The sequence below is a fragment of the Exophiala mesophila genome, assembly GCF_000836275.1.
Source record: "Exophiala mesophila strain CBS 40295 unplaced genomic scaffold supercont1.2, whole genome shotgun sequence".
NCBI lineage: Eukaryota > Fungi > Ascomycota > Eurotiomycetes > Chaetothyriales > Herpotrichiellaceae > Exophiala > Exophiala mesophila.
Window position 1 is genome coordinate 1,514,766 of NW_015622505.1, and position 24,989 is coordinate 1,539,754.

The 24,989-nt window shown below is 50.1% G+C and overlaps 4 protein-coding genes across 4 annotated transcripts; 2 read left to right on the forward strand and 2 right to left on the reverse strand.

Annotated features, from left to right (window-relative positions):
* Window positions 1-8: 8 nt before the first annotated feature.
* On the reverse strand, window positions 9-4,165 carry PV10_02421 (uncharacterized protein). Its single transcript, XM_016366733.1, has 2 exons — window positions 3,644-4,165; window positions 9-3,592 (listed from the first exon to the last, which is right to left on the reverse strand). The coding sequence occupies exons 1-2, from the start codon at window positions 3,671-3,673 to the stop codon at window positions 581-583; spliced, it is 3,042 nt and encodes a 1,013-aa protein (XP_016226251.1). The 5' UTR covers window positions 3,674-4,165; the 3' UTR covers window positions 9-580.
* A 4,700-nt stretch (window positions 4,166-8,865) lies between these two features.
* On the forward strand, window positions 8,866-11,809 carry PV10_02422 (uncharacterized protein). The gene is made up of 2 exons (XM_016366734.1): window positions 8,866-9,041; window positions 9,170-11,809. The coding sequence occupies exons 1-2, from the start codon at window positions 8,979-8,981 to the stop codon at window positions 11,366-11,368; spliced, it is 2,262 nt and encodes a 753-aa protein (XP_016226252.1). The 5' UTR covers window positions 8,866-8,978; the 3' UTR covers window positions 11,369-11,809.
* A 1,170-nt stretch (window positions 11,810-12,979) lies between these two features.
* PV10_02423 (uncharacterized protein) lies at window positions 12,980-15,661 on the forward strand. The gene is made up of 3 exons (XM_016366735.1): window positions 12,980-13,353; window positions 13,403-14,544; window positions 14,658-15,661. The coding sequence occupies exons 1-3, from the start codon at window positions 12,989-12,991 to the stop codon at window positions 15,596-15,598; spliced, it is 2,448 nt and encodes an 815-aa protein (XP_016226253.1). The 5' UTR covers window positions 12,980-12,988; the 3' UTR covers window positions 15,599-15,661.
* A 3,940-nt stretch (window positions 15,662-19,601) lies between these two features.
* Window positions 19,602-21,858, reverse strand: PV10_02424 (uncharacterized protein; the record flags this gene model as incomplete). The annotated part of the gene is made up of 5 exons (XM_016366736.1): window positions 19,602-19,616; window positions 19,930-21,181; window positions 21,232-21,563; window positions 21,616-21,723; window positions 21,781-21,858. 5 exons carry the CDS (start codon window positions 21,856-21,858, stop codon window positions 19,602-19,604), a joined length of 1,785 nt encoding a protein of 594 aa, XP_016226254.1.
* Between the last annotated feature and the right edge of the window lie 3,131 nt (window positions 21,859-24,989).

Sequence of the window (24,989 nt, forward strand, 5' to 3'; positions counted from 1 at the left end):
GCATGAGGACTTCGTTGAAATACGGTACACAGCGAATATCCCTCTCTGACATCTCATCCTCACTCCTCTCTCGGCGTCGTCAATCTGTACACGCCATGCAGTATCATTCACTCTTTCTAAAGTAATTGTCGTCATCGCGACATTCTCTCGTCAGATACAAGTCAGGAACAATATCCCATGTCCCAACACTCCGCATTCATCGAGCTGACAGCCTATGGTCCAGTAGCCCAACAATCCAATGGACCAACTTATCCCCTTGTTCCCTACTCAAGGCGAGTCAAAATCTCTCCAACAACACGAGTCGGCACCTGTCATGCACAGACACCCACCGTGGCCCCCCTCCGCCTCTCCACCCTTTTGTGGCTTTTCCATTGACTCGACGAGAATCGTGAACATTCATATCCCAGTGATTACAAGCTTTTCGCCCGCTCTTTTTTTGGTATACCCAACTCTACCGCCACCCTGTGGATCCAGAAAATGCGGATGACGGCGCCTCCCAATGCAACACTGACCGTGTCATCAACGCCATGCCATCGTATTGTACATTGTCAAACAAAATGAAATCCGTGATGTGATCCTCTCAGTTGGCCTCCACTGCATTGGAAAGATTCAGCGAAGGCATAGCATCGTGGCCACTATTGTTGCCGCTGCCGGCTCCATCAAAATAGCTGTTGGCACTCTGACTCTTGGGGAGATTGGGCTTCTTTGATGTCGGGCTAGACGAGGTGTCTGGTGGTACGAAAATCTGACGGAAAGCAGGATCCTGGGAGAACTTGGATATCGAGAGTCTCTCTGGACTGGTCGCAACACCTTCTGCTTTTCGCACAATCTCCTTCAACGCACGTGTGATGACGCCAGCTCGAACGACAAGATCTCGCAAATCTTGAGTATCAAAGGGCAGCTTGTCTCGACCCTGTGCAGGGGAGCTCACCACCGAAGGCTCAGCCCCAGATCGGTGTGAATGGATGGTTTGGAGAAAGGTCTTGGTTTGAAGGCTTTCTCCGCGTGATCTTCCGTAGGGAGGTGTCGCAGGGCTCGAGATCGACCGTCGGTTGACGGTTCTAGTGCTGCCTAAATCCCAATTACGGCCATGATCATCTTCTGTTAGCTTGTGTTGAGGTGGTGTCTCATCGCCAAAAAACTCCGAGGAGACTGGGGAAGGTGGGCGCAGATTTGTGTCTTCCTCCTCATTCACCGTGGCCAAGTCGATGATGCTCCCTGCATCTTCCCATAGTTGTCGTGAATTCCCATCTATTAATCCGAGATAAGTGCCTTGGACCCGCAGTCGTTTGAGCTCTTCCACTAAAAGCATGAAATCCCGGACTTGACCAAACTGAACATGGACACTGTGTTGTCGATCAATGATGGACTGAGGCACTTTGACGCTCCGAATGGATTCCCGCTTCCAAGCCTTATCGTCTTGAACTTGGTCCTGAGGTTCTTCAACATCCTCTAGATCGTCAAACTCAAAATCGTCGCTCCATTCCTCGCTAACAGGTTTCGTTCCGAGCGCCCAAGTTCCAAATTTGGTGGCAGACGAGGGCACATCCGTCTCGGTCAAGCTGTCACGATTCGTGGGCACGCTTTGACTGCGAAGGTGCAATGCAGCATTGCTTTTACGGCCAGAAGCTCGGCTACGGCCAGCCTTGTTGCTTTGCTTGCCGTGGACTGTCTTCGGGCGAGGACTGACTCCATTGGACTGCTCGCTGGCAAATTTCTGATGCTCTGACCAGTCAAAGATAGAAGATCTTTTCGTTGAGCGTGGCTCGTCAAAATCGTCTTCTGGCATGTGGTCGAACCGGAGAGCAAAGCCATTTGATGCAGGTGCCGATTGCTTATCCCGGCTTTCCTTATCGATCTCTGGAGACCAATCGATGTCAGCATCGTCATGGGCTGCCTCATCGTCAACGTCCATCAAAGAAGGTAGCTCAGGTTCTTCAACTTCGGTTCGTGGCAGTCTCCCCATGGACGGAGGAGAAGAATTCAATATGGCGTCATGGTGATGTTTTCGTCTCGGTACTGGGGTTGTGATAGTACTCTCAAAGCCCACTCGAGGCCCTCTGACCGGGGTCAACATTTCTTCCGAGGAGCCGGATTGATTATGGTCGGTAAGCCCAATGATCCCCATTCCAACGCCAGATGTGACCTCATTAGCACCATCTAGCTTCATTTCGTGGTCACCCAGTGTGGCTCTTTCCATCAAGCTTTCGAGTCCCGGCATGTGGTCGGGCCTGGGTGAGGCTGGAACCTCACTGAAGATGGTCTCAATCTTGGGTTGGCGGAAGCCGGAGTGACTACTCGCAGTGGCACGCGTAGCCAATGTGTCATAAGCCGAATCGCTTTGCATATCCATGGAGTCATCATCGGTAAAGACTCTGAAGTCATTGTCAGAGCTTGCGGTTGTGGGATCAGACGGGGCTGCCGACACAGAGTTTGAGAATGTAAATTTGTGCTGTGACAAACTGTGCATCTGGGGGCTCGATGTGAAGATAGGAGTACCGCGGGGCATTTCGACCTCAAAGTCAGAGATATTTGACAGAGGCGAGAGTTGGGAATGACCTTTTGGAGAAACAATGTTACCATATGCTGCATCTTTGTTTACTCTTACGATTGGATCAGTGAAGTGACGTGGGGGTAAGGCTCTCCGAGAAGAACCAAGATTACGACGGATCTTATGCCGCCGTATTGGGGGAACGAATAACTGGTCCGGAGACGCCGAAGGGCGGTCTGATTCGTGATCAATTGTGACTTGAGGTTCTACAGCGGCAGCCATCAAGAGTGTTGCTGGACGCTGGGGAGTACACGAGATCGTCCGAGGCGATGGCTCTCGTGGGCCGCCGGACGAAAATCTCTTCCTCGGTATATTCGATTCAAAAAATGGTCTCCAGGTGGATGATTGTGTAATATATCTCTGCTGCTCCGCAACCAGGACAGACTCGGTTGTCAAGGGACGTGTGTATGGAGCACCGGAGAAGGTTGCAGAACGCTGATGGCTGGTTGCTGGACGCCTCAGCAATGCTGGTGTGTCACGGTCGCTGCTCATGATACGCCTGGACGTCGACCGTTTGACGAGCTTGTTAGGCTGATGCATCTCGTCAATGGGAGGCGTAGAAGTTCGGATGGGCTCGTCCAATTTGGAAGAGGAGGACACAGGGCGGCCATGGCTTCCACGAGAAATGCTTGATATCCGTCTTAGCCAAGAGGTAGGTCTCGTCTCTTTGCGTTCGGACGAAGAGTCCCTGTCCGAGGACCAGAACGGTAAGACACTATGTCTTGTGAGAGAACTTTCCCTTGACTGTGCTCCGTTACTAGCCGTGGAGGAGGACGGGGTCATGGCCCTGACGGTCTTTCTTCTGAGGATAGAGGTGGACATGCGTCGTTCGGCGGGCTCAGGGCGGGGAGGTGGTCGGGAGGAAGGATATGAGGTGGCCGGCCGGGACAAAAAAGAGGGATCAGGCGTCATAGGAGAGCGTATAGTAGGATTTGAGCCAGGGGCCTTCCTCTTGCCAGGCTTGATGAGGTAGGATTCACCATCTGATGTGCCGAGGGCCAATCCTGCGGCTGCTATGCCCATGGTGCCAATAGCACATAGCTAGAGAGTAGTTAGATTCATGACGGTGTAAAGAAGGGCAATAGAGTTTACCGTGGCAATGTGTTCCCCGGGTTGCTCCATTCAAACGTGTGAGGCCAACTGCCCTCGAGGCGGGTGAGCCCTGTGTTGTCGGATCACGTTCACGAGGAACGTCCTCATGGCGGGATAACCATCTGAGGTGGAAGATGAGAAGCAGGAGTGGAGAACGAGCGGCTGAGGTACGATTCGAGTTGTAGAGCGTTGGTGGATGGCGAGGAATTTGTTGATCGAAACCGACGCGGGCAGGGACTAGAGGAAAAGGGCGAAACACGCGACTTGACTGCGTTGCATTGGAGAAGGCGTGGCAAGATGAGTAGCAGGAACAAACATGAACACTAGACGAAAGACAAGGCGAATAGCAAACGACGTGCCGATACAACCTGAAATGATGTGTGAGGATGTGCAAAGTGAAAGAGGGAGAGAGAAAATGGAGTAGTAGGTGTATCTCTGAAGCGTGAATATGGAGAAAGTGATGGTGGAGGGAGGGTGAGAGGCGAGGATGAAGATGGGATGGATGGGGTGGATGGATTGGTGTGTTGGCTGGTGCGGGAGGAGTGAGAGTAAAGGCAGTGGAGGAGAGAGCCTGGGAGCCTAAGAACCAGAGACGAATGGGTCCTGCCCAAGTGATAGACACATAAAGTGCCTTGATTGGGGCTTGAAGTGTTAGGCATCTAATCAAGTCAATTTAGGTGCTGTTGGTCCGCCTCCTCGGCGTGGAACTGCCGCCGGTGATGCACTTGGCCCGCCCAGGTGGCCCAGGTGGCCCTGGTGGCCCTGGTGAACGGTGGTAGACGTGAGTTGGTGAGTGACGGATGGTAGTACTGCAGCCAGCGCCCAACTGGATGGTGCAACAGAGAGGATGGAGGGGTGGCTGGTGGAACTGGGTTGTGCGGGTTGTACTAGTTACATCGAGTTACGGAGCGCCTTGCAGCACCTGGACAAACAAAGTTCCCACCAGCTGGGGCGCCTTGTGTGGGCGTTAAGTCATGCGGGCGAATTTAGGCGTCGAAGGCGCCTGGGGTGCCCATCGAGTCAGAGGTTATGCCTAATGGTGTACCGAGCGGTAGCTAAACTGAGGAGATTACACACCCACCATACTCCCAATTCCCGAACGCCTGACAACGTTTCTCCTAGGCTTGTCACCCCCACGACTTCTCGTTCGGACAATGAACAACACCTCCCTAAGGTAGGTACTTACTGTTGTTGTTTTGTCCGTCTTCTCTACCCAAGTCAGTGGCCTCAAGACCTAACATCGAGTGCACAAGGAACAAGAAATGACTTCTCAATCACGGCTCAACCCACATCAGGCGCGTTTGTGCCAATCCCACTCTCCACCAGTCCCGCATGTGCCAACATTGCACTGCAATCCATTTCCGAAAAGTAAACTTTGAGATGTCTTGACTTTAGATCAGCCGTGCCATGTTTTGTACACAGGTGGGCGCCACCTCAACGGCAAGAAGCCTGTGCTAACCCAGTCATGTTGTTTAAGTAGATCTGTCAACGGGTCTTGATTCTTGACCCGGGAGCCACAGCAGGCCCGTCATGCCTAAAAATGGGCTACCTCCAATCCAGAACTACAACTGACAGTTTGACAAGCCAACACAACATCAGGGGCCCATCCATTTGGCGTATATCGTTCCACTCTTGAGTCTCCAACCTGCGCGGTTGCGTCAATGCCTGGAGCCCAGTGGGGGTGGGCGTCAACAATGCATAAGCTGCGGGCTGACTTGCTCATTTGCCATATAGACCTTGACCGCTTCATCAAATCACTTAATTGACGGGCTGGCACAGATTCAACAATGCAATGTTGCGAGTATTGTTCGTAGAAACCTAACGGCATTGCACCTCAACCGCCTTTCAACCAACTGCCGTGCGACCGTTTCAGAAGCTCGACATGCGGGGCGCCTGTTGAGGTCCACGACGACTTGTGTCTGCATTGACCCAAACACGGCCTTGGAAACCTGGAAACCTGGAAACGTAAACCTGCAGTCGACTGTTGGGCGCCTCTTGACCCAGGCTAGATACAATACATACAATACATCCGAGAGAAATCGAGCTTTGGGGCTCAACGACTGGCAGCTATGCGAAGGACCCGGCCGCCGCCCAAGTGGACCTCGTCTGTACATTTCAAGACCAACCGAATTGGTCGCAGCTACGTACGGAGTAGATGTAGTGCGCACCTGGTGTCGAATCTGAGTTTGTTCTAAAGGATGACAGTTGTTTGCCTCCTCCATTTTCTTTACAAGTGCAAAGTCTGGGGTTGATATCCCTCATGCTAGTGCCGAAAAGTCTGAGACTTAGAAATCGTTTCACGACTGTTCGCGTCTAGAATCCTTGCTGACTTGCGCCATTTGCTGTCTGATTCTTTACGGGAAAGGAGACTCACAGTGTCGTCTGTCTTCTCGATGGCCACCTACATTACCCTGGCATGCTGGTTGAATCGTGGGTACCCCTCTACACACGCAATGCTCCCTGCTTTTCCTAAAGACAAGGAAGTAGCATCCGGACATAAGCAGGTTTACGCATGTCGCTTCTAGTTCTCTCAGCCGCCTCTTTGCAAAATAGTCTGCCGTCTCCCCTCATTCCCTGTTCTGAGTGCCATGCCCCTCGGTGCGGATGCTGAGAGTAGTAGTAGACGGAGACATGCAGATGCAATCGTGACAATGCAGCCGAAGCGAGCAGCAAGAGACTTGTAAATACGCAACCTCTGGATGGAAAGCAGGCTGGGAGTACAGACCAAGCGTGGTAGCGCGTAATGCATCAAATCATGCATGTATGAAGCATCCACATGCAAGGCCAGCAGGGAACGCCATTGTCAGTTTACGTGAATGGCTGACGAGACGGATGGTAGATCCTGGTGTCAAGACGCCAGCCACGACCACCAGGACCCAGATTTGACCTTGACGATTCGGATTCTTTGCCTGTTGGCGTCGGGGGAAGAAGCTTCCCAAACCTATCAGACAGTTTCAACGAGCCTTGACATTATCTCCTCCCACGCTGGCCGGTAGGAATGCCCCATTGGAAAATATTATTATGCTGCATGACTGAACTGATTTTGTAATGTAAGAAAACAGTGGGCAATCCTTGCCTCTTTGCCCACAAGGATTTGCAAGGTCTTGCTCTTTCGAAGCTGTGGTGGGTTTCCCGGCCTTACCCGGCAGGTCGATTGTATTGTTAGGAGGTTTAGAAAAAGGGTCGATGAGTGTTGTGATACGTTGTAGAAGGATGACAAGACTTGACGCGAGTCCCATCAGTGTGACAAGGTTCAGCGGATGTTGTGCGGGCCAAAGTCAGATGTCGCGTCGCGTGTCCCAAGCTTGGACTTTCAGGTGTGGCGTTCGCCAAAGACACGACACAGCCGATCGAGAAGAATTTCCGATACGCAAACAACAAATTCAAGATCACAGTCGTCTGCATCTCGAGCTTTTCTCCCGACTCGCATAACAGCCATAAGCTGTCAGTGTGAGTCTTTGAGTCTGCCTAGTGTCAGCTAGAGGCACAAGTTCGATGACGAGAGCTCCTCACTCCAAACATATCTACACGAGATGGCGTGACACTTGTTCGAGACGGGACTGGGATTGCCTGCTCATCGAACATCGAACAGGTGGAATGTTGTGCAGGGATGCGGGCACAAGCAAGATCGCGTCTAAGATTGGTGTTGGTAGCACAAGAGCGGAGACAGCCTGCCAGTACCCAGGCTGCCGGTTCAGCACAGACCCAATCAACAACAACTGCCAACGAAACCTCTGACTTGTGAGAATGACATTGTGAGAATGACATGGCTTATTAGAGATCCATTGCTAAAAAGATACTCAGCTTACTAGACCCCTAGAGACCAATGTACTTGGTTGTAGGATCAGGACGTGAAGGTCACCAAGTCAACAAGTAATCACAATTTACAACCAGACTCTCTCTCAGTGATTCTCAGCTGTGCTCCAGGTCCGAGTTAGGCGGGGTTTGGTGGTCCTCGGCTGTTATGGGTGTGCTGATGGAAGCCATGGCGTCTTCCTCAAAGGGCTTAGGTGCCTGCATGTCCTTCTTCTGACTGCCGATAGAGCCTGCCAGTGGTTACCATACCAAGGGCTTAATAAATTATAGTCATGGACAAGAGCAGCGCCCTGGCGATGCCCACAGGTCCCTCCCTTCTTCACCGTGCGGGGGTCAGAAACTCAAACTTAACCAAAGCACCCAAGCTACCTCGACGCGTCTACCATCCCATGCACCTAACACATCCTACCAACCTAGTGACTCACTCATCTGTATCAATATTGTCATGTCCAAAGACTCAAATCAAATTCATCCACAATGAATCTGCCTCTAGAGCTACTAGCTAGCTGTATTTTCAAGATTCTCGACACGACAACTTCAACGGCCAACACGAGCAATATCACCGGTTTCGGCCAATTGTAAATAATGATCTGCACGTGTCCGGATCACACTGACACCAACAACCTTGAAAGTCAAGCTGTCAAGACTGGTCTGGACAATGTCTCCAAACAAAGACAAATTATCACCGGAGCCGGCTGTTCCCTCCTCGACTTGAAAGCTGACAGCCGAGACAACAGCCATCCTCCACCTTTGGCAGACTGAAGATGTCAGAGTTATGCTTCCAAGTCATGTTCCTTGAGTCTCAATTCCTCGGGTTTGAATGCTTGTTTTCTTGGAGTCGCAGTTGATGCTTCCTCATGACCCAGGCATAGACGGGACGTCCCAGCCGTTTGAGTGGGCGTGGTTTGAACTGTCCAGCAGGACACCCGGTTTTGGCCCTGATTAATTTTCCCCACCCCACCTGTTGCTTACGCATATGACGCGTTTTGAGCAAGAACTTTGCATTTTGGCGATGGATGGCTTAATTTTCTTCGCGTGCGTATACTCCGTACGCATACGCATGCATTCCTAGGCGAGGTTCCGGCGAGACAATCCCGGCTTCTCGGGGTGATTGGTGCAAGAGACGTTCGCGTGACTTCCTCCTTCAGGTGCAGGTAGGATCTGCCAAGATCCCATGTGCTAGGCCAACCAGGGACTAGTGTCTCGATAACGCCAAGCCATATTTCAAACCCGCCACATCAACCGCTGATCGAGGCATCAAATCCGAATCATGGTAACCATTTTATGCTCCATGCACCAAGGGAGATCCCCAGATTCGAAACTTGTTCCGTCCTGCAGTAGAGTCCGGCGTCTTTCGGACTAGAATTTGGTTTCCAGACGTACCCAACAGAAATGGTCTGAGACCTCGCTTGAAACCCAAATATATTTCACACTCCAAGATTCAAAATCGATCCAGTTAGGTAAGCGGCAGTAGACAACGAGCGGCCTCATCGATTGTGGAATCTGGCAGGTTACCAGAATGGAGGCTGAAATCCAGGCTCAAATTCCCAACATTGATCACGTCTTGTCTGAATACTCCGTGGTAAGTTCTCTTGCCAAAATTTCTGCATCATCCCACGTGATTTGAAGTTTGCTTGTCCGACTCAGAGCCTTGGGCGGCAGGCTTTCTCTGGTAGACATCATCTCAACGATTGCTAATACACTCCATAGGGCTATCTTCATCATGCTTCAAAATTATACACATCTGAAGAGGACGCAGCTGCCGAGTCACCGCTCGGTGAAGCTCTTGAAACGATAACATCATTATTGACCTCAGCGTCTGGGGATTTCTCTGAGCAAAATGAACTCGCCATCAGAAACCTCGTCGAAAAATTCATCTCCAGACTTAGTGAAGCCAATGGTGTGGACCCGGAGAGACGACAACTACCATTCACTGCGAAGAAATTGGAACACAGCATCCAAGTCAGTTCGCAGAGGAATATTTCGTCCACATTAGGTTTGACTGCCGCTGCCGTGGACCTCGAGGCCGCCAATTCCCGCAAAGTTGAATCCAAGGTCGACAAGAAGAAATTAGAAAAGGCCGAGCGTAAAATCCGGGCCAAGCAGGACAAGAAGATTATGAAAAATGTCGAATATGAGGCTTCACGGTTACTTGACCTGCCAGATGAGGCACAGTCATATGAAGAGTTCTTCATGGCCGTCAATCCTCTTCAACTTGGTGCTGACGCTCAGTCCAAGAGCAAGGACATCAAGGTCGACGGCATTGACGTATCCATCTCTGGTAAACGCATTCTTACCGACACCAATTTGACTTTGGCATATGGCCGTCGTTATGGTCTGGTCGGCCAAAACGGTATTGGTAAATCTACATTACTCCGAGCTTTGAGCAGACGTGAGGTGTCCATTCCAACCCACATATCCATTCTCCATGTTGAACAGGAGATCACTGGCGATGACACACCTGCTCTTCAAGCCGTGCTTGATGCAGATGTCTGGCGCAAACATCTGTTGGCTGAGCAGGACAAAATCACCAATCAACTGGCAGCACTTGAAGCCGAACGTTCGAAATTGGCGGATACATCCAAAGACGCCGGCCGACTGGACCACGAAAAGGATGGTCTCGATATCACTTTGGGAGACATACAAGCTAAACTGAGTGAGATGGAGTCAGACAAGGCAGAATCTCGAGCTGCAAGCATTCTAGCAGGTCTAGGCTTCTCAACTGAACGTCAACAATTTGCCACAAAGACCTTTTCTGGTGGTTGGCGAATGAGATTGGCACTCGCAAGAGCATTGTTCTGTGAGCCTGACTTACTGCTTCTCGATGAACCTTCCAACATGTTGGACGTCCCATCCATCACCTTCTTGTCGAATTATCTCCAGACCTACCCAAGTACCGTGCTCGTGGTTTCTCACGATCGAGCGTTCCTAAACGAAGTTGCCACCGACATCATCCATCAACACTCTGAACGCCTCGATTACTACAAAGGAGCAAATTTTGACTCCTTTTACGCGACCAAGGAAGAGCGACGCAAGACGGCCAAACGTGAGTACGAGAACCAAATGGCACAACGTGCTCACTTGCAGGCCTTTATCGACAAGTTTCGCTACAATGCAGCCAAGTCATCCGAGGCCCAGTCGAGAATCAAGAAATTGGAGAAGATGCCTGTTCTTGAGCCCCCTGAGGCTGAATACCTTGTCCACTTCAAATTCCCAGATGTGGAAAAGTTGTCACCTCCAATTATCCAGATGTCCAACGTGGCATTCGGGTATACCAAGGATAAACCTTTGTTGCGCAACGTGGATCTTGACGTCCAGCTTGACTCTCGGATTGGTATCGTTGGTCCCAACGGTGCGGGCAAAACGACGGTGTTGAAACTGCTCATCGGGCAGCTCACCCCCACTTCTGGACTGATATCCCAGAACCCGCGATTAAGGATAGGCTTCTTTGCCCAACATCACGTCGATGCTCTCGACATGAACACATCAGCCGTAGGGTTCATGCAAAAGACCTACCCGGGCAAAACCGACGAAGAGTATCGACGACATCTCGGTGCTTTTGGCATCACAGGCATGACTGGCCTACAAAAGTTGGAGCTCCTTTCTGGTGGTCAAAAGTCCAGAGTTGCATTCGCATGTTTGTCGTTGACCAATCCTCACATCCTCGTCCTGGACGAACCATCCAACCACCTGGATATTGAAGCGATGGACGCTCTATCGACGGCGTTGCAACAGTTCCAGGGCGGTGTGTTGATGGTCAGCCACGATGTCACCATGTTACAGAACGTGTGCACCAGCCTTTGGGTATGTGACAAGGGCACGGTCGAGAAGTTCCCAGGCGATGTCAATGCCTACAAGAAGAAAATTACCGCTCAGGCCAACGAGGCTGGTGTTGTACAGGCACATTAGGCACCCTAAAGAGAACGCAAGGCCTGCCTGTTGGGTGCAACGCATCCGACCTAGATCGCCCGAGCAGTCCGAGCTTCCATGTGAGACAGAGATTGAGAAACCGGCCAATGAAGTCAAACGCACAACTCACCTGCCTATACAAGCTTAGCTATCGCCTTTCGTGCTGGCGAACTATGACTATTCTATTTCACCTCTGCATGTAGAGCGTTTCTACGAGCCGATCGAAGCCTATCTTAAAGACGAGCTCGGACAAGTCCGGCCGGAAGCGTTGTCGGTGGTAAAATTTTACATATTGTCGGGTACACTTATGCATAGATGCAATATATCGGCAGATCCTCTGTGACGCCGGCTTTTCGGGTGATGGACGACGGAATCTTTTTCATGGGTCACTAGAAAAGCCCATGCGTCATGGCCCGATTCGACGTAGCAAGATAGACACTTGGCAAGGTTGTAGATTGGGTTCTGGGCTGCCTTCTCGACGATAAGAGCGATTGAAAATTGGGCGTGAACAATATGTTCTGTCATTTTTTCGTGGACATGGCCCGAACAATGTGATCCGATAAGCAGATAGGGTCCCCGGGTTTCTTTCATGCAGGTCTAGCATGGCTGTGTGCTAGGGCATTAGCGCGAGCTGGACGGACGACCTATATACATACGAGTACTCCGTATGCACATGACCAGTACTATGGCCCGAGAAGGATTTACGTTGAGGGTTTGACCTTGAAGCGAACTCGCACAAGAACCGTGGCACCTGCAGGCACGTCACGCAAGCCCACAGGGACATGGAGGAGGTTGGGATAGTTGGTGTTCTATCTGTTGTCTGATACGTACGAAATAATGCCGGTCGATCATGGCACGCATGGCTACAGGGATTGTGTGGTTGCTAAAGAATAAACCTGCGCCGTGTCGAGGGCAAGAACCACGGATTCTTTTCCCAAGCACCCAAGTTGCGCCTTCCTCCCGCCGGAGACGTGAGTAAAAGGTTGGAATCAGGCTGCAAGGGCGTTATCAATGGAAGGAGCGATCCACCTTGTTATCTAAACCTGATGATTGGCCTTCCGCTCCGCTGCCAAGACTTTGGGGTGCATTAATCAACTTCACTTGTTCACTTCTACCACGTTGATCCCATGTTGCCCGCTCTGCTTCTTATCTTTCGCGATCCGGGGAGTGATATCATTTGACGATGACTTACGTGAGGCTCGCTGGCTTGGCGAACACAGGGCTACTGCAACGCTCGGCTATATTCGGTAGGTGTTTACTGAGCTTCAAATCTATTGTGTCGGCTACTGGTCCTAACATCAATTTTCGCGAGGATGGCAGTAACACGGCTAAGCTTACCGCACGCGATTGGACTCCAGAGTTCGCTAAACATTGATTCGCTAACGGCCAGTCAAACTACTGTAACCACTATACGCTATTGACCATGATGCACAAGCTTGTATTCCACGTGGGTCGGAGCAAACTCTCGTAATAGTTGGGATCAAGAGCTATCTCTATACGAAAACCTGGCTGTAGGTTTGCGGCGGCGACAACGATGGTGGGATTCTCCGACCGAACCAACCCGGTTGGGACAAGGATTCCTGGCTACAGTGACTCCCGACATATATCTAGAGACAAGACATGACGGGCCTGCGCTGGGAAATTTTGACCTTCACCCCGCTGAGGCTGTCAAACGTCAAAATGCGGTTCCCAGTCTTTCTCACGTATGGCGTCGCTCTTCTGACTACCTCTGTCCCAGTCTTGGCCATCCCCAAGCTTCAAAAGGAGTATCGCCATCGAAGGCTACCTACCGACCCTCTTGTAAAGCGAGACACTGAGGGGAGTTGCACGGACACGTCTGCATTCGTGGATTCGTCGGCGCCAAAAGCAAACATTTTTTATGGCTTGTCAGACCTCGAAGTTGCCGATGTTGCTAGCTGGCTTTTTGCGCAACCTGATTTGAACTTGACTGTGACTGCCAATGCCACTGATTGGGACAACACCATGTAAGTTGATGATGCGGCTTGAAGAGCTGGCCGCTGACGCCTTTTACAGCACTCTGATTGAGCTTCTCCAGCCCAACAAGACTGATGCTCTAGCATATCTCGATGGAGACTCCCCACCCCCGACACGGAATGCACACGTGATTCTTTCCATATCTTCAGTGGATGAACCATACTATGCAGATCTGATTGTCGGTCCCTTGCCTGCTGTGGAAGGGACGACCACCTGGACTCCTTTGGAGTATATATACACAAAGAAAGCGGGTGGCAAAGTTCGCAATCTGGACGCTGACTATGAAACTGTCTATTATGAATGGGTTAGTGTCATCACTGCTAGTGTAGCAGACATCACGGAAGACCTCATCGGGGGTAGTGCCACCGGCTCCGAAAACGATACCCTCTCCGTCTGGGGAGTAGATCCGTATTGGCAGGATGATGGACGAGTCGTTCGATGGGATTCCTTCTTTGGATATCCAGAAGGAGACTTTGACAGCATGACCCTTCTGCCGCTTGGCCTGTATTTCAAATCTGATGTCACTGGACGTGATCCAGCCGAGTGGGAATTCCAAGGATGGCTCTACAACAACATCTTTTACGAAACGACGGAAGAATTTCGAGCAGCATGGGAGTCGCCAGATTTCGTCAAGATTCCCATCAACACCGATGGTCCATGGGGTCACACTGACCAGCAAGGCCCAGTTCTGCCCATGGATGTGTCACAGCCACCAACTTTGGTTGCACCGACTGGAGCTCGATTCACAGTTGACAAAGATGCAAGGTTTGTCAAATGGATGGACTTTGAGTTTTTCATATCCTTCAATCGTGACACTGGAATGCATCTTCACGACGTCAAATACAAGGGCGAGCGAATCATCTACGAGCTGGGTCTCCAGGAGGCCCTGGCACATTATGCGGCCAACGATCCTTTCCAATCCGGAACAGCCTACCTTGACAGCTACTATGGCTTTGGGCCTTATTCGTTCGAATTGGTTAACGGATACGATTGCCCCAGCTACAGCACATACCTCAATACCAGCTTCTACACTCGGGAAACTACTCGAACACATCTCAACTCCATCTGCTTGTTCGAGCACGATCCTGCCTACCCATTGCAACGCCACTCTACCGGTGACTATGTCAGTGTGACCAAGAATATTATCTTCACGGTTCGAAACATCTGCACAATTGGAAATTGTAAGTACATCACTAGTCTTTTTGACAGTTCCCTTGCATTCAGAGAGATCAGTTCCTCCTCGCTGGACACACGCATTCGTCCGTCATGGTTCTCTTTCTAACTAGCTCACTAGACGATTACATGTTCTCGTACGAGTTCTACATGGACGGCTCGATCGGAGTGGACGTGCGAGCTTCCGGATATATCCAATCGACCAACGCGGCCAACAACGGAGACTATGGATACAAGATCACAGGAGAAAGCGTGTCAGGCTCCATGCACGACCACGTCATCAATTTCAAGCTGGATCTCGATATTCTGGGCACGGAAAACACAATGGAGTTGACGAAATTGGTACCGACGACCGAGACATACGCCTGGTCGAAGAAGCCACGCAACACGATGAAGCTGGAGCGGAACCTTCTGGAGACTGAAGACGACGGCAAGATCTTCTGGGATCCATTCACGCAATACTCCATCATCAACACAGATCAAGTTAACGAATTCGGCGAGTATCCTGGATACCGAATCCTGCCAACCGCATCGACCGCTCACCTGACGATCCTCAACAGCACCAACTTAGAAAACGCCGCCAATTGGGTTACCCACGACTTGATGGTGACGGCACAGCACGACACCGAACCACGCAGTGCCCACCCATACAACAGCCAAGACGTCTTCGACCCACCCGTCGATTTCGAAGCCTTCTTCAACGGCGAAAACCTGACCCAGACCGATCTCGTCCTGTGGTTCAACCTGGGAATGCATCACGTACCTCACACGGGTGATCTACCCAACACTGTCTTCACCACCGCCCACAGCGCCATCATGATCACCCCACACAATTACCTCGCCACCGACGCGTCTCGCCAGACCGTCCAGCAAGTACGCATCAACTATGGCGGCGGGAACGCCTCGGAAGTCACTTCCTTCGGCCAGGAACCCGCCCAATGTGTCGTGGGCGTCTCGTCCGAAGACTACAACCTCGAGGGATATTTGGGTGATGTGGTCATTCGAAAGTTCCCCTACGATCCTACTGATCCTTGGTATGAAACCGGATGGATCGGCAAATAGATTTGCCTGATATTACGAAAAAGGGAACCCGGGGCAAGCAAGCGAGCGAGCTTATGTGCATGCATATTCGATTCGCCCTGCCTAGCCCCTGCATGAAATACGTGCAGCAGAAATCCATATATATATATACAACACACACGTATACATAGTATAGTATACGGTGGTAATAAAAATATAATCTTGGCTTTTATTTATGTAAAGACCCTGCGTCTGCGTCTGCGTCCGCGTCTGCGTCTGCGTCTGCGTCTGCCTCTGTTGCGCCTTCTTGGTCTGGATCTGATTTTCACGTCAGAACAGTGATGTGAAGGGGAATGTATTATTCCAGAAGAACGTGTTTCTAGCCTACTGATGATGATGATTATCTAGGTACCTGCTGTCTTATTGACAAAAGAAACAAAAGTGACGTCCTGCAAGCAATCAATCTCGAGGTCAATTCCGGTAGCCCAGTTCTCTTTCCGCCATATCTGTTAAGCTTCCTTGCTCCCCAAGCAAGCATGAAAAGGCCAGTTTGCGCACTCGTGAAAAATGATTCAGCATCTTGATCCATCTCTCTGATACAAGATCGTGATAAAGGTCAAAATCGAGGACCGTGTCCCATATTGCACAGTCTCAGCCTCAAAGTCTCGTCAATGTCAAGAACAGAATCATTTTCTCTTGTTGTTCAAGATAAACTCTCAGCCCTTCCCGCAATCAAGTCAGCAAGCTAGGTACTTAGAGCTGTCTCGCCCGATTGTTCATCAGCTTTGTCGGCATCATCGTTGTCAATCCAACCGAGCTCTCGAGCCTTCTCTTGAATGGGGATGATCTCTTGTAAGAGGGAGGCACTCTCAGACCGAATCTCCGAAAGTCTCTTTTGGATCTCGTCCCGCTTCTTGGGATACTTGGTGAAGTATGGTTTTGCGTCGGGGTGGTTTGATTGGGTCGTATTTTCAGGAGCGATGAGATCAATAGCGTGGTTGACGATCGCGGTAAGGTTGGCTCTTGTCCTTTCCTTTAATTTATCACAATCTGTCTTAAGACGTTGGACATATTTTGAGACAAATTCGACTGTCCTGACTGCGTCGGCCAGTATGGCAATTCTTCGCTTAGTGGCTCCTTTGCCTGTGATATGAGGTTAGCTTTTTGACATGCATGACTGGTCATATTTCGCTGACTGGACTGACCTGATTCTTGATTGCAGCTGCGATAGAAGGCGTCCAAGTAATTGGCGACATAAGAGGATGGTCCGCCTGTAGTCGCTTTCGTCTTGATAGCACTTAGCTTGACCATGAAATCAGTCTTCTCAGATCGCAGCCGCTCGTGCAATCTCTTGATTGATGATTTCAGGAGTTCTAAAGTCGCCAGCGGTGCTTCAAGCTGTTCATACTGTTCTTGATGCGAATTGAAAGGCGCTAAAATTGCAGCGATTGAGGCTGTCCAATTATCTTCCATAGCCTGTTCCAGCTGTTGCCATTTCAGGGCCGAGAATTTGTTGAAGTGCTGTACGAGCTCAGCGTTCCAACAGACTAATACTCCTTTTCCACGCCCACGCCGGCCGCAATGAGGCCCGAATTTTCGGCAATGGGCTCTGATTGTGGAAGGTGGCAATTTGCAAAAGTCTTTCTCTACCATTCTGCTTGCAGAATCATTGATTGCCGGACATTTTTTCTTGAGGGTTGTCAATAACTTGGTGACAACACTCTGGAATCCACCGTGCCACATTTTGAACCCATCCTTGCTTCTCAGATCACCGCTGCTTGGCAGTTCGAGATTAACTAGGCCATCGGCCTCTTCTGCGAGTCTCTGAAACCAGTCCTTCATAGAGCTGAGGAAGGTAGGAAAATCGTGCTCCATACATCTATTGTGGACACCGAACCAACGTTTGGACATGCGACTTGCAGCGTACTCCTGGAGTGGAACGATCCCACTGAGTTGGAGACACTCACCGTCCTTCCAGGCCATGTTGCTGTCTACACAGAAGACGTTGAGTTCCTGCGGGGCCATCTGTTCTTTGTACCTCGCTTTCAATTTTTCTGAGACATTCGAGTTTCTCGTCTCCATCTTCAATCGCAGGAGATCGTCTTTGGCTTTTTGCTTCTCCTCGTGGCTGTTGGCTTCTGCGACTCGCTGATTTGCTTGGGCAAGCGCCATTTCTGTGCCTGCTAGTGTAGCTAAATCTTGGTCTTCAAGAGGACAGCCGTCAGGAAACACGCCTGCATTGGTGCAAATAATAGTGATCTTAGGCTTTGAGCATTTCCCCACGTCCGATGCTTGAGTATTGCGGGTTTCAGGGTAGTATTGGTCAATAATGGTTCTGATATCAAGGTTGGTAATGGCACGGGTAATGTTTGCCACCAGCCAGATTTCGTCTGCTGTACCGATATACTCACGAGCGGCTTTGGCTCGAAGATAGTTGGTGTCAAGAGATCCAGGGACATCGCCGATGATGAGGCCGTCTCGGAGGACTTCTGAGTCAATCGCAACACTAAGCGTGTGCGTGAATGGCCATCGGGGATGGGTTTGTATCTTGACCACCGCATCTCTGCAAGAATTTCCTGATTCAAAGATTTCCCGGAAGTGTCCTTCACCACCTTGTATGCCTCCAGGGAGCATGTCGAACCAGTGAAACATTCTTTCGACCGCGTCATTGCGGCTGATGTCGCGTTCTCCGTACATCAAGTCATCCAAGTTGAACTCCAGCAAATCCTCGAAAAGGGTCTCAAGAATTGCTCTGGAGTTGTTGTGGTTTTCTAAGGCCGGTTTGTAGTCTTCGTCTTGCTCATCAATCTTGTCAAGATCGAATCTGCGATAGTCGTCTAGGATATTCTCGAGCAAATTTCTGACTTCATGCTCTGTATGATATGTGCACTCAACGGTATATGGAGCATTTTCATCAGGTGCCCGTTGCTTGATCTCCTGGACGATATTTGTGACTGCAGCGCCACTTCCCCCCGTCTTGGTAATATATGTGTCCCCACATAGGGCGTTGACTAGGGTACTCTTCCCAACGCCAGCTGGGCCCGAGAGGGCGATTTTGACATTCTGATCCAGGATAGGCGTCAGGATGTAGCTGATGGATTTCTCCATTCTCTTACGTTTGGGGCCATTTGGGAAAAGTTTGACCACAGCCAAAAGATCAATCGCCAGACAATGTTGGCGTTGGACAGCTTGCTGATAAGCATTGCTTTTCAGTGGATTTGACTGACGAAGCCGATTCTGTAGCAGGGCAGAGTTCTGGGACACCATGTATCTGGGTGGTGAGATCTCCATGAAACCATCACCTGGACCAGCAGACTTGCCGAGAGATTCGAAAGACATGATGATTCAATGACTTCCACGAAGTAAAGGGTGTATGTGGATGTTACTGTAGCGGCTGATGGATCGGTGTGTCCGATCTAGGTTGACCGAGGAGATCCAGATTGACAGAACCAGAATGGGTAGTACCGTAGGGAAAGTTCGAACAGAGACTGGGAGATCAAGGTCGTGTGAAACAAACAGAGATCATCAAAGAAATTGATTGGTGTGAGAAGAATGCCTGAGAAGGACTCGATAGCGAAGGAAGAGGTAGGAAACGCGGCGAGAAGGGAGAGGAGACACCCTTGCGAGGAGTGTGGCTTGGACAAAGGGTCAAAGTTCTGAAATATTGAAAAGTAGATGATCAGCACTCGTCCGCGAGAAAGTGCGAGATCAAAGAATGAAAGAGAGAAGACAGAGATTCGGTGGGAGGAACTGGCAGAAGAGAACGTTAAACATCGGCTGAGATAAGTTTTTGAGAGAAAGAGAGAAGTGAAGAAAGTTGGAGGCGTGGAGGAGGCAGAAGGTCGTTCTTATATCCAGTGAGGAAGGGAAGCAGCATGTGATATCCAAGGATAAAAAAAGAGAAATAGCTGGAGTGAAGTGAAGAAAAGACACGAGGAAGATCGAGCATATGACAGATGGGGAGCAATGCAACTTGTTTGGCGATGATGACCCTGGTTCTGCTCTTCTACAAAGAACGGAGCATGTGGGAACATGTCATTTATCGCTAGTTCTGAAGTCTCTGTGAGACAGTTAGCAGTCGTGAAGTCTGGACGGCGAAGACTCTAGACAGAGGATGATCAATATCGGAAGTGAACTCGTATGGAGAACTCATGCCATGTGAAAACCAATGTTAGGCTGCTCTCAATATTCAGATATCATGAGAACCCAGAAGACACAAAAGCTTCTCAGAGCGGCAGGGCAGACATGTGCCTCCAAGAGTTGCAAGGTGATTGCTTTTCAATATTAGTACACAGCAATGGTAAGGGACAGATGTTGACCTTAGGAGACAGGTACTATAAGCCATCGATGCTTGTCCTTGGCCGGCTTCTCACAACTGACTGGCTTTTTAGTCCCCATCTTCCCAAAGCCAACTCTTCCAAACTCTTTGCCTTTCCCGCTAGGATCTGGCCTCGTTTGGTGTTTTCTTGTACCTCGGGGATCCAGAAATGGGTGACTACGGCACCTAGAATCATGCAGATGCTGAAAACAACCAAAATGGTGCCATAGCGTTTGGTCTGGGCATCACCGGGCGAGGACGAGCCGAACTTGTAATATGCAGAAAAGACTTGGACCAAGATTGATCCTAATTTTCCTGCTCCGGCACTGATGCCATGACAAGTAGCTCGATATCGCGTCGGGAAGAGTTCGGCAGGAATGATGTATGTGGTGGAATTCGGCCCAAAGTTGAAAGCAATTTGGCCGAGGATGTACAGACTAATTGCGAGAGCACCCTCTTGCTGGACTGTGATGAAAACCGTCCCCAGTGCAATGAAGAGTGCCGCTAGCACCAGGAATCCGTACTTTTGGAGACTGACTCTGTTGAGGCGATTGGAAAGGGTGATCCATAAGACTCCTCCCACAAAACTGCCCGTGTTGAGTATAACTAGCGCATGGACTGAGGTGTCGAAGAACGTCTCGTATATGTCCTTGTCCGGATCGGTCATCCAGGGTGGTGACGGAGCCGTGATTGCCAATGTCCCCCACGTTTTGGCTAGAAACTGTGGGCTGGAAAGACCAATTCCATAAAACCCAAAGTCTAGGAGAAGCCATGACATTGAAGTAGCAAAAAGAGTTCTCCAGTTTCCTTCCACCCAGAAATACTGCTTGATGTCCGCTCGAGATAAAGCCCACGACGAGTTCAAAGTTGTAGGTCGTGCGGCAGTGATGACCCAGTCTAGGTTAATCTCGTCAGGATTGATGTGAGCTCCCTGATGTGTCGAGACATCTGAGCTGGCATGTGAATCGTACCAAGTGCTGGTCTCTGTTTCACTGTCGATGGAAGGATCCCCGAACAGTTGTGTGGCATCGAATTCGGCCTTGACGGGATCGTCTTCGATGTCGAGAATAAAGCGGGGTGTCTCAGGTATAGCGAAGCGAAAGACAAGGGCAATGACACCAGGGACAACGCCCAGGCCAATGATCCAACGCCACATCATGTCGACGGATCTACTCACATTCTCCTCGCTTGACCTTCGAGAGATACTAACAACAATAAGGGAGACCAGGTTCCCGGCTATTTGTCCAAGTGGTTGCATGAAAAAGACTGTGGCCATCATCCTTGCTCTGTGGTTTTTTGGTGCAAACCTATCCTTTGTCAACTCGGCCTGATATAAAGGTGGAAATCTTCAACTTACTCGGCGGCGATGACTGCGCTCAATGGATAATCAGCGCCCACGCCAATGCCAACGATGATTCTCCACCAGATGAGCCAGGCGTAAACACTCATGCTGCCGTCGTGTCCCGTGGAGCTCATGACAACGCCGAGGGTTGCTCCAATAAGAAGGACCAGCTCGATACCATACATTTGCTTCCGACCCTTCTTATCAGCCAAAAATCCAAAGAGGACTTGACCGATGAGGGTGCCAGTAAGGGTTGCAATGTTGATACAAGTTAGGCGGAAAGAAGAGACTTCGTCCTGCCAATAGACGTAAGCAATCATGGGCAATGCGATATTGCCGGCAAAGAGCTATTAATTGAGTTAGCGTGGTGGGTGTGAGATGATATGGAATTGAACCAACTGAGAAACCATCGAGCAAAAAGCCGACGCCAGCAACGAGAACGACCACCCACTGATAGGGCTGTCGGTCAATAGTCTCGTAGATCTGGCGAACTCGAACGTGTCGGTCCTGACAGAGTTTAGCACAATCTTATATTGTGTGAAGGCCAATATAGGATAGCCATACCCGTTCGTGGTCGAAATCCCGTGCACGGTCTGTCGCATACAGTCGACCACGCCAGCGAGTCATCTCAAATCGACCCATGATGAGGCTTGTCTGCGGTTCGATAACTGGGGTAGGGATGTTGGAAGATTTGACGGTTATTGCTCATGGATTATCGTTCCATCTCGGTGAGCAGTCAGAAAAATGGCTGCAGTGCAGGGGTGTCTCGAGAGAATGGATGAACGAGAGACTGACGACGGGGTGAGGGTCTCTTTGAAGTTGTTGGAACGAGGCTGGAGAGCTTGTAGGGGGGATAGAGTGAGAGCATCAAGCCTAGAATGACGGTAGAGGTCGGACGAGGCAAAAGGCATATAAGTGCCTGGGATGCACTGCTAGAAGCCAGGCTAAGGATGCAGGCTCACCAGTCTGGTCCCTGGTGGGTGCCATGTTGGTGGTTCCACCGAGCGCCATTGTAGAGATCGATCCGAGCAGAATCAGACAAAGGTCTCAGACCAGGAGCTTACTGAGTGCTTGGTTGTCGAACAGAAGCCAGGCTCCAGACGCAGGACGGTGAGAAAAGTGGGAAAAGTGCTTGAGGGTCACAAGTGTTCTGGAGCAGGTGCAGGGGAGGGGGGGCAATGGAAGAAATGGAAGGTGCGGTGCGTGAGGCATCCATTGAGATTGCGTGGTTGCACCCACGTGCACGAGGAAAGATCAAGGCTTGTAGGGAGACAGTCACGATAGTGTGAGCCTCGCACCAGGCTGGAGGCACACTAACCTTCCGAAGACTTTTTGCCTAGGCATGCCTGGTCGTCGAAGAATTTTCCTTGACGTCTTGTGTTACGCTTGATAGCGTGGGGGATGAATGTGATTGATAAAGCATGGGATGATTGCTAACATGGAGTTGATGTCCTAGGATTAAAAATAATGTGCTTTGTTGTAGTTGATCTAATGACAGGTGCAGGAATGATGAGCATCTGCCTCATTCTTGGGCCATAGCCTTGGCATTAGCACATTCACCAAACCTGAGACAAGTACCTAATTAGGTAGGCCATTCTTCTCGTCGAGTTGCTGGTGTTCTCGACAAATTTAGCCATGAGGCTACCGTGTAAACAAATCCATACATATGTATAGATATATATAATATACACCCCGATCTGTGTTTCGTCCCTCGCCATTTTCGTTCAGCAAAGGGAGCGAGACCGCATTAATCTGGCACGTGACGGAGCATCAGGATTCGGCCACAATGGCACCGCTGCAAAACGAGTACATGATCGAGAATACCCTAGGTCCTCCGCTACACAATCCTAACTTTCTGCTAACCTGCCAAGTTTGGTATATAATCGAGTGTGTTTCAAGCAGCTAAAAGAGTAAAGTGCCATCTACCTATATATACAGCCCAACAAAAAGGACCAGCAAGCATCAAAATCCCGAACACTGGCTCACGTCTTTCCAGAAGTAGACTTTCCCCTGTCTGCACACGTTGAGGCTGTTCATGCCACCAAGTGCATCGACAATCGGAACTAGCCAGGGGCCGGATCATACTCCAAGGGTTGAGTTCGTTTCTCTCCTCCTTGAGATAGCTAGATAGAGAAGACGAGCTTCACAACACAGTGCCTGGCGGCATTCACTGGCACGAGATGTTCGTGTCGATATTTCCTGAGGTTCACCCACCGGGGTCAAATACAGTCCGTCAGTGAGAGGGAGTACGCCAGGAGCGGGCTAGAGCCGTAAGTGAGTAGAAAGGAGTAAAAGAGGAGCGCAATAGGGAGGAAGGGAGTAGAAGAGAGTAGAAGAAAGCGAATGAGGTAGCGAGTTGACTAAATGGTCGCTAATCTGGCGAAATAGCCCTAAGCGACGACGGTTTAGGGATTATATATATATTGCCCATTCATAGGGATTGCAAAGCCTGGATCGAATACACCAATACACAAAACTACATGTTGCTAGGTCACGTCCACGCTTAGGGGTATCTACTCTTCAGTTCGATCCTTCATATCATCATTCCATGCATTATCCTTGATAGCCAACTCCATGACACAGCAGTCCAAAGAACCGTTTTTGATCTGGAGAGCGCCCATGTCAGATTAGCCATTGACCATGTCATGACTCAAGCCACAGGGAAGAAAGAACAACTCACCGTCTCCATCCAGAAACCAAATAGTCAGTGACTTCATTTGCGCCAACAAGTCAAAGTTTGGGCGTAAGTTCATTCCAATAGGCCGTCCATGCTTCTTGCTCTGTTCAAGCCGTTCGATGCAGTCAACTACAAAGCATTGTCAGTCAGGCTGTGATGACCTAGCCAAAGTATTAGCCGGCACGTACGAGGCACCGAGATATATCTTTTCTTCTCTCTTCGCTGTGAATTTGCAAAAAACACAATCGTCTGTTGGCCATTGCGTGCTCGCAGGATCCTCAGGTTCTGGCTAATGCATTCTTCACCACGTCCTTTCGACCTAGCTTCTGCAATTCCCGCGGTGAGAATGATCTGTTTGTCAAGTAACTTTTCCTGGAAACAAATGCAATCTGCTTGATGTCAGGCTTGACACGCACATACTCATGAAGTCAGGAATGTGGCGACAGAACTCACCCTCCCACGTCTCAAAACTATAGTGTGGTTGGGCCTGGAACAACGCTGATCCAATTTGTAGAGTTTGTTCTTCCAGGAATGACACTCGAGAGATATGAGGCTGATTCGATGTGATGGGTTGCTCCAAGTGGGGGATCGGTACTTTGGTACCAGGAACTGTTGCAGTTAGATCCAAATTACTTCATGCTCAACATAGGCTTGAGACCGACAGCAGTGGACAGAAGTAGATTGCAAACCCTCGTCATCAATTAATTCAATTCTCTTCAGATTTCCCAAGCCGTCCTTTTGCAGTGTAAGGATTTGGTATTTTAATTTGAACAGCTTGCTGCCTTTGCTGAACGCTCTGAAAACCGCGCGACAAAGTTATCATCCGGTGCGAATCAAAAAGACCACACTCATAGTGATCGCTCTTGTGCACGTAAAATGACAGGGTTGCTGGGCACTGGAAGCAGGCGGGCGAGGAAATGACTTACATATGAACAGGTCGACGGAGGGGCACGTGAACCGCGTGATCGGCGGTTGTAGAGACAGAAGATTTGCTCCTCTCACTTGTGGGACGTGATGAAATTGGTGTGGGAGGCAGAGGGCAGTGAGAAATGTGTATGCTGGCGAATTCTGACTCGAGGCTTGAAGAGTCTATGCT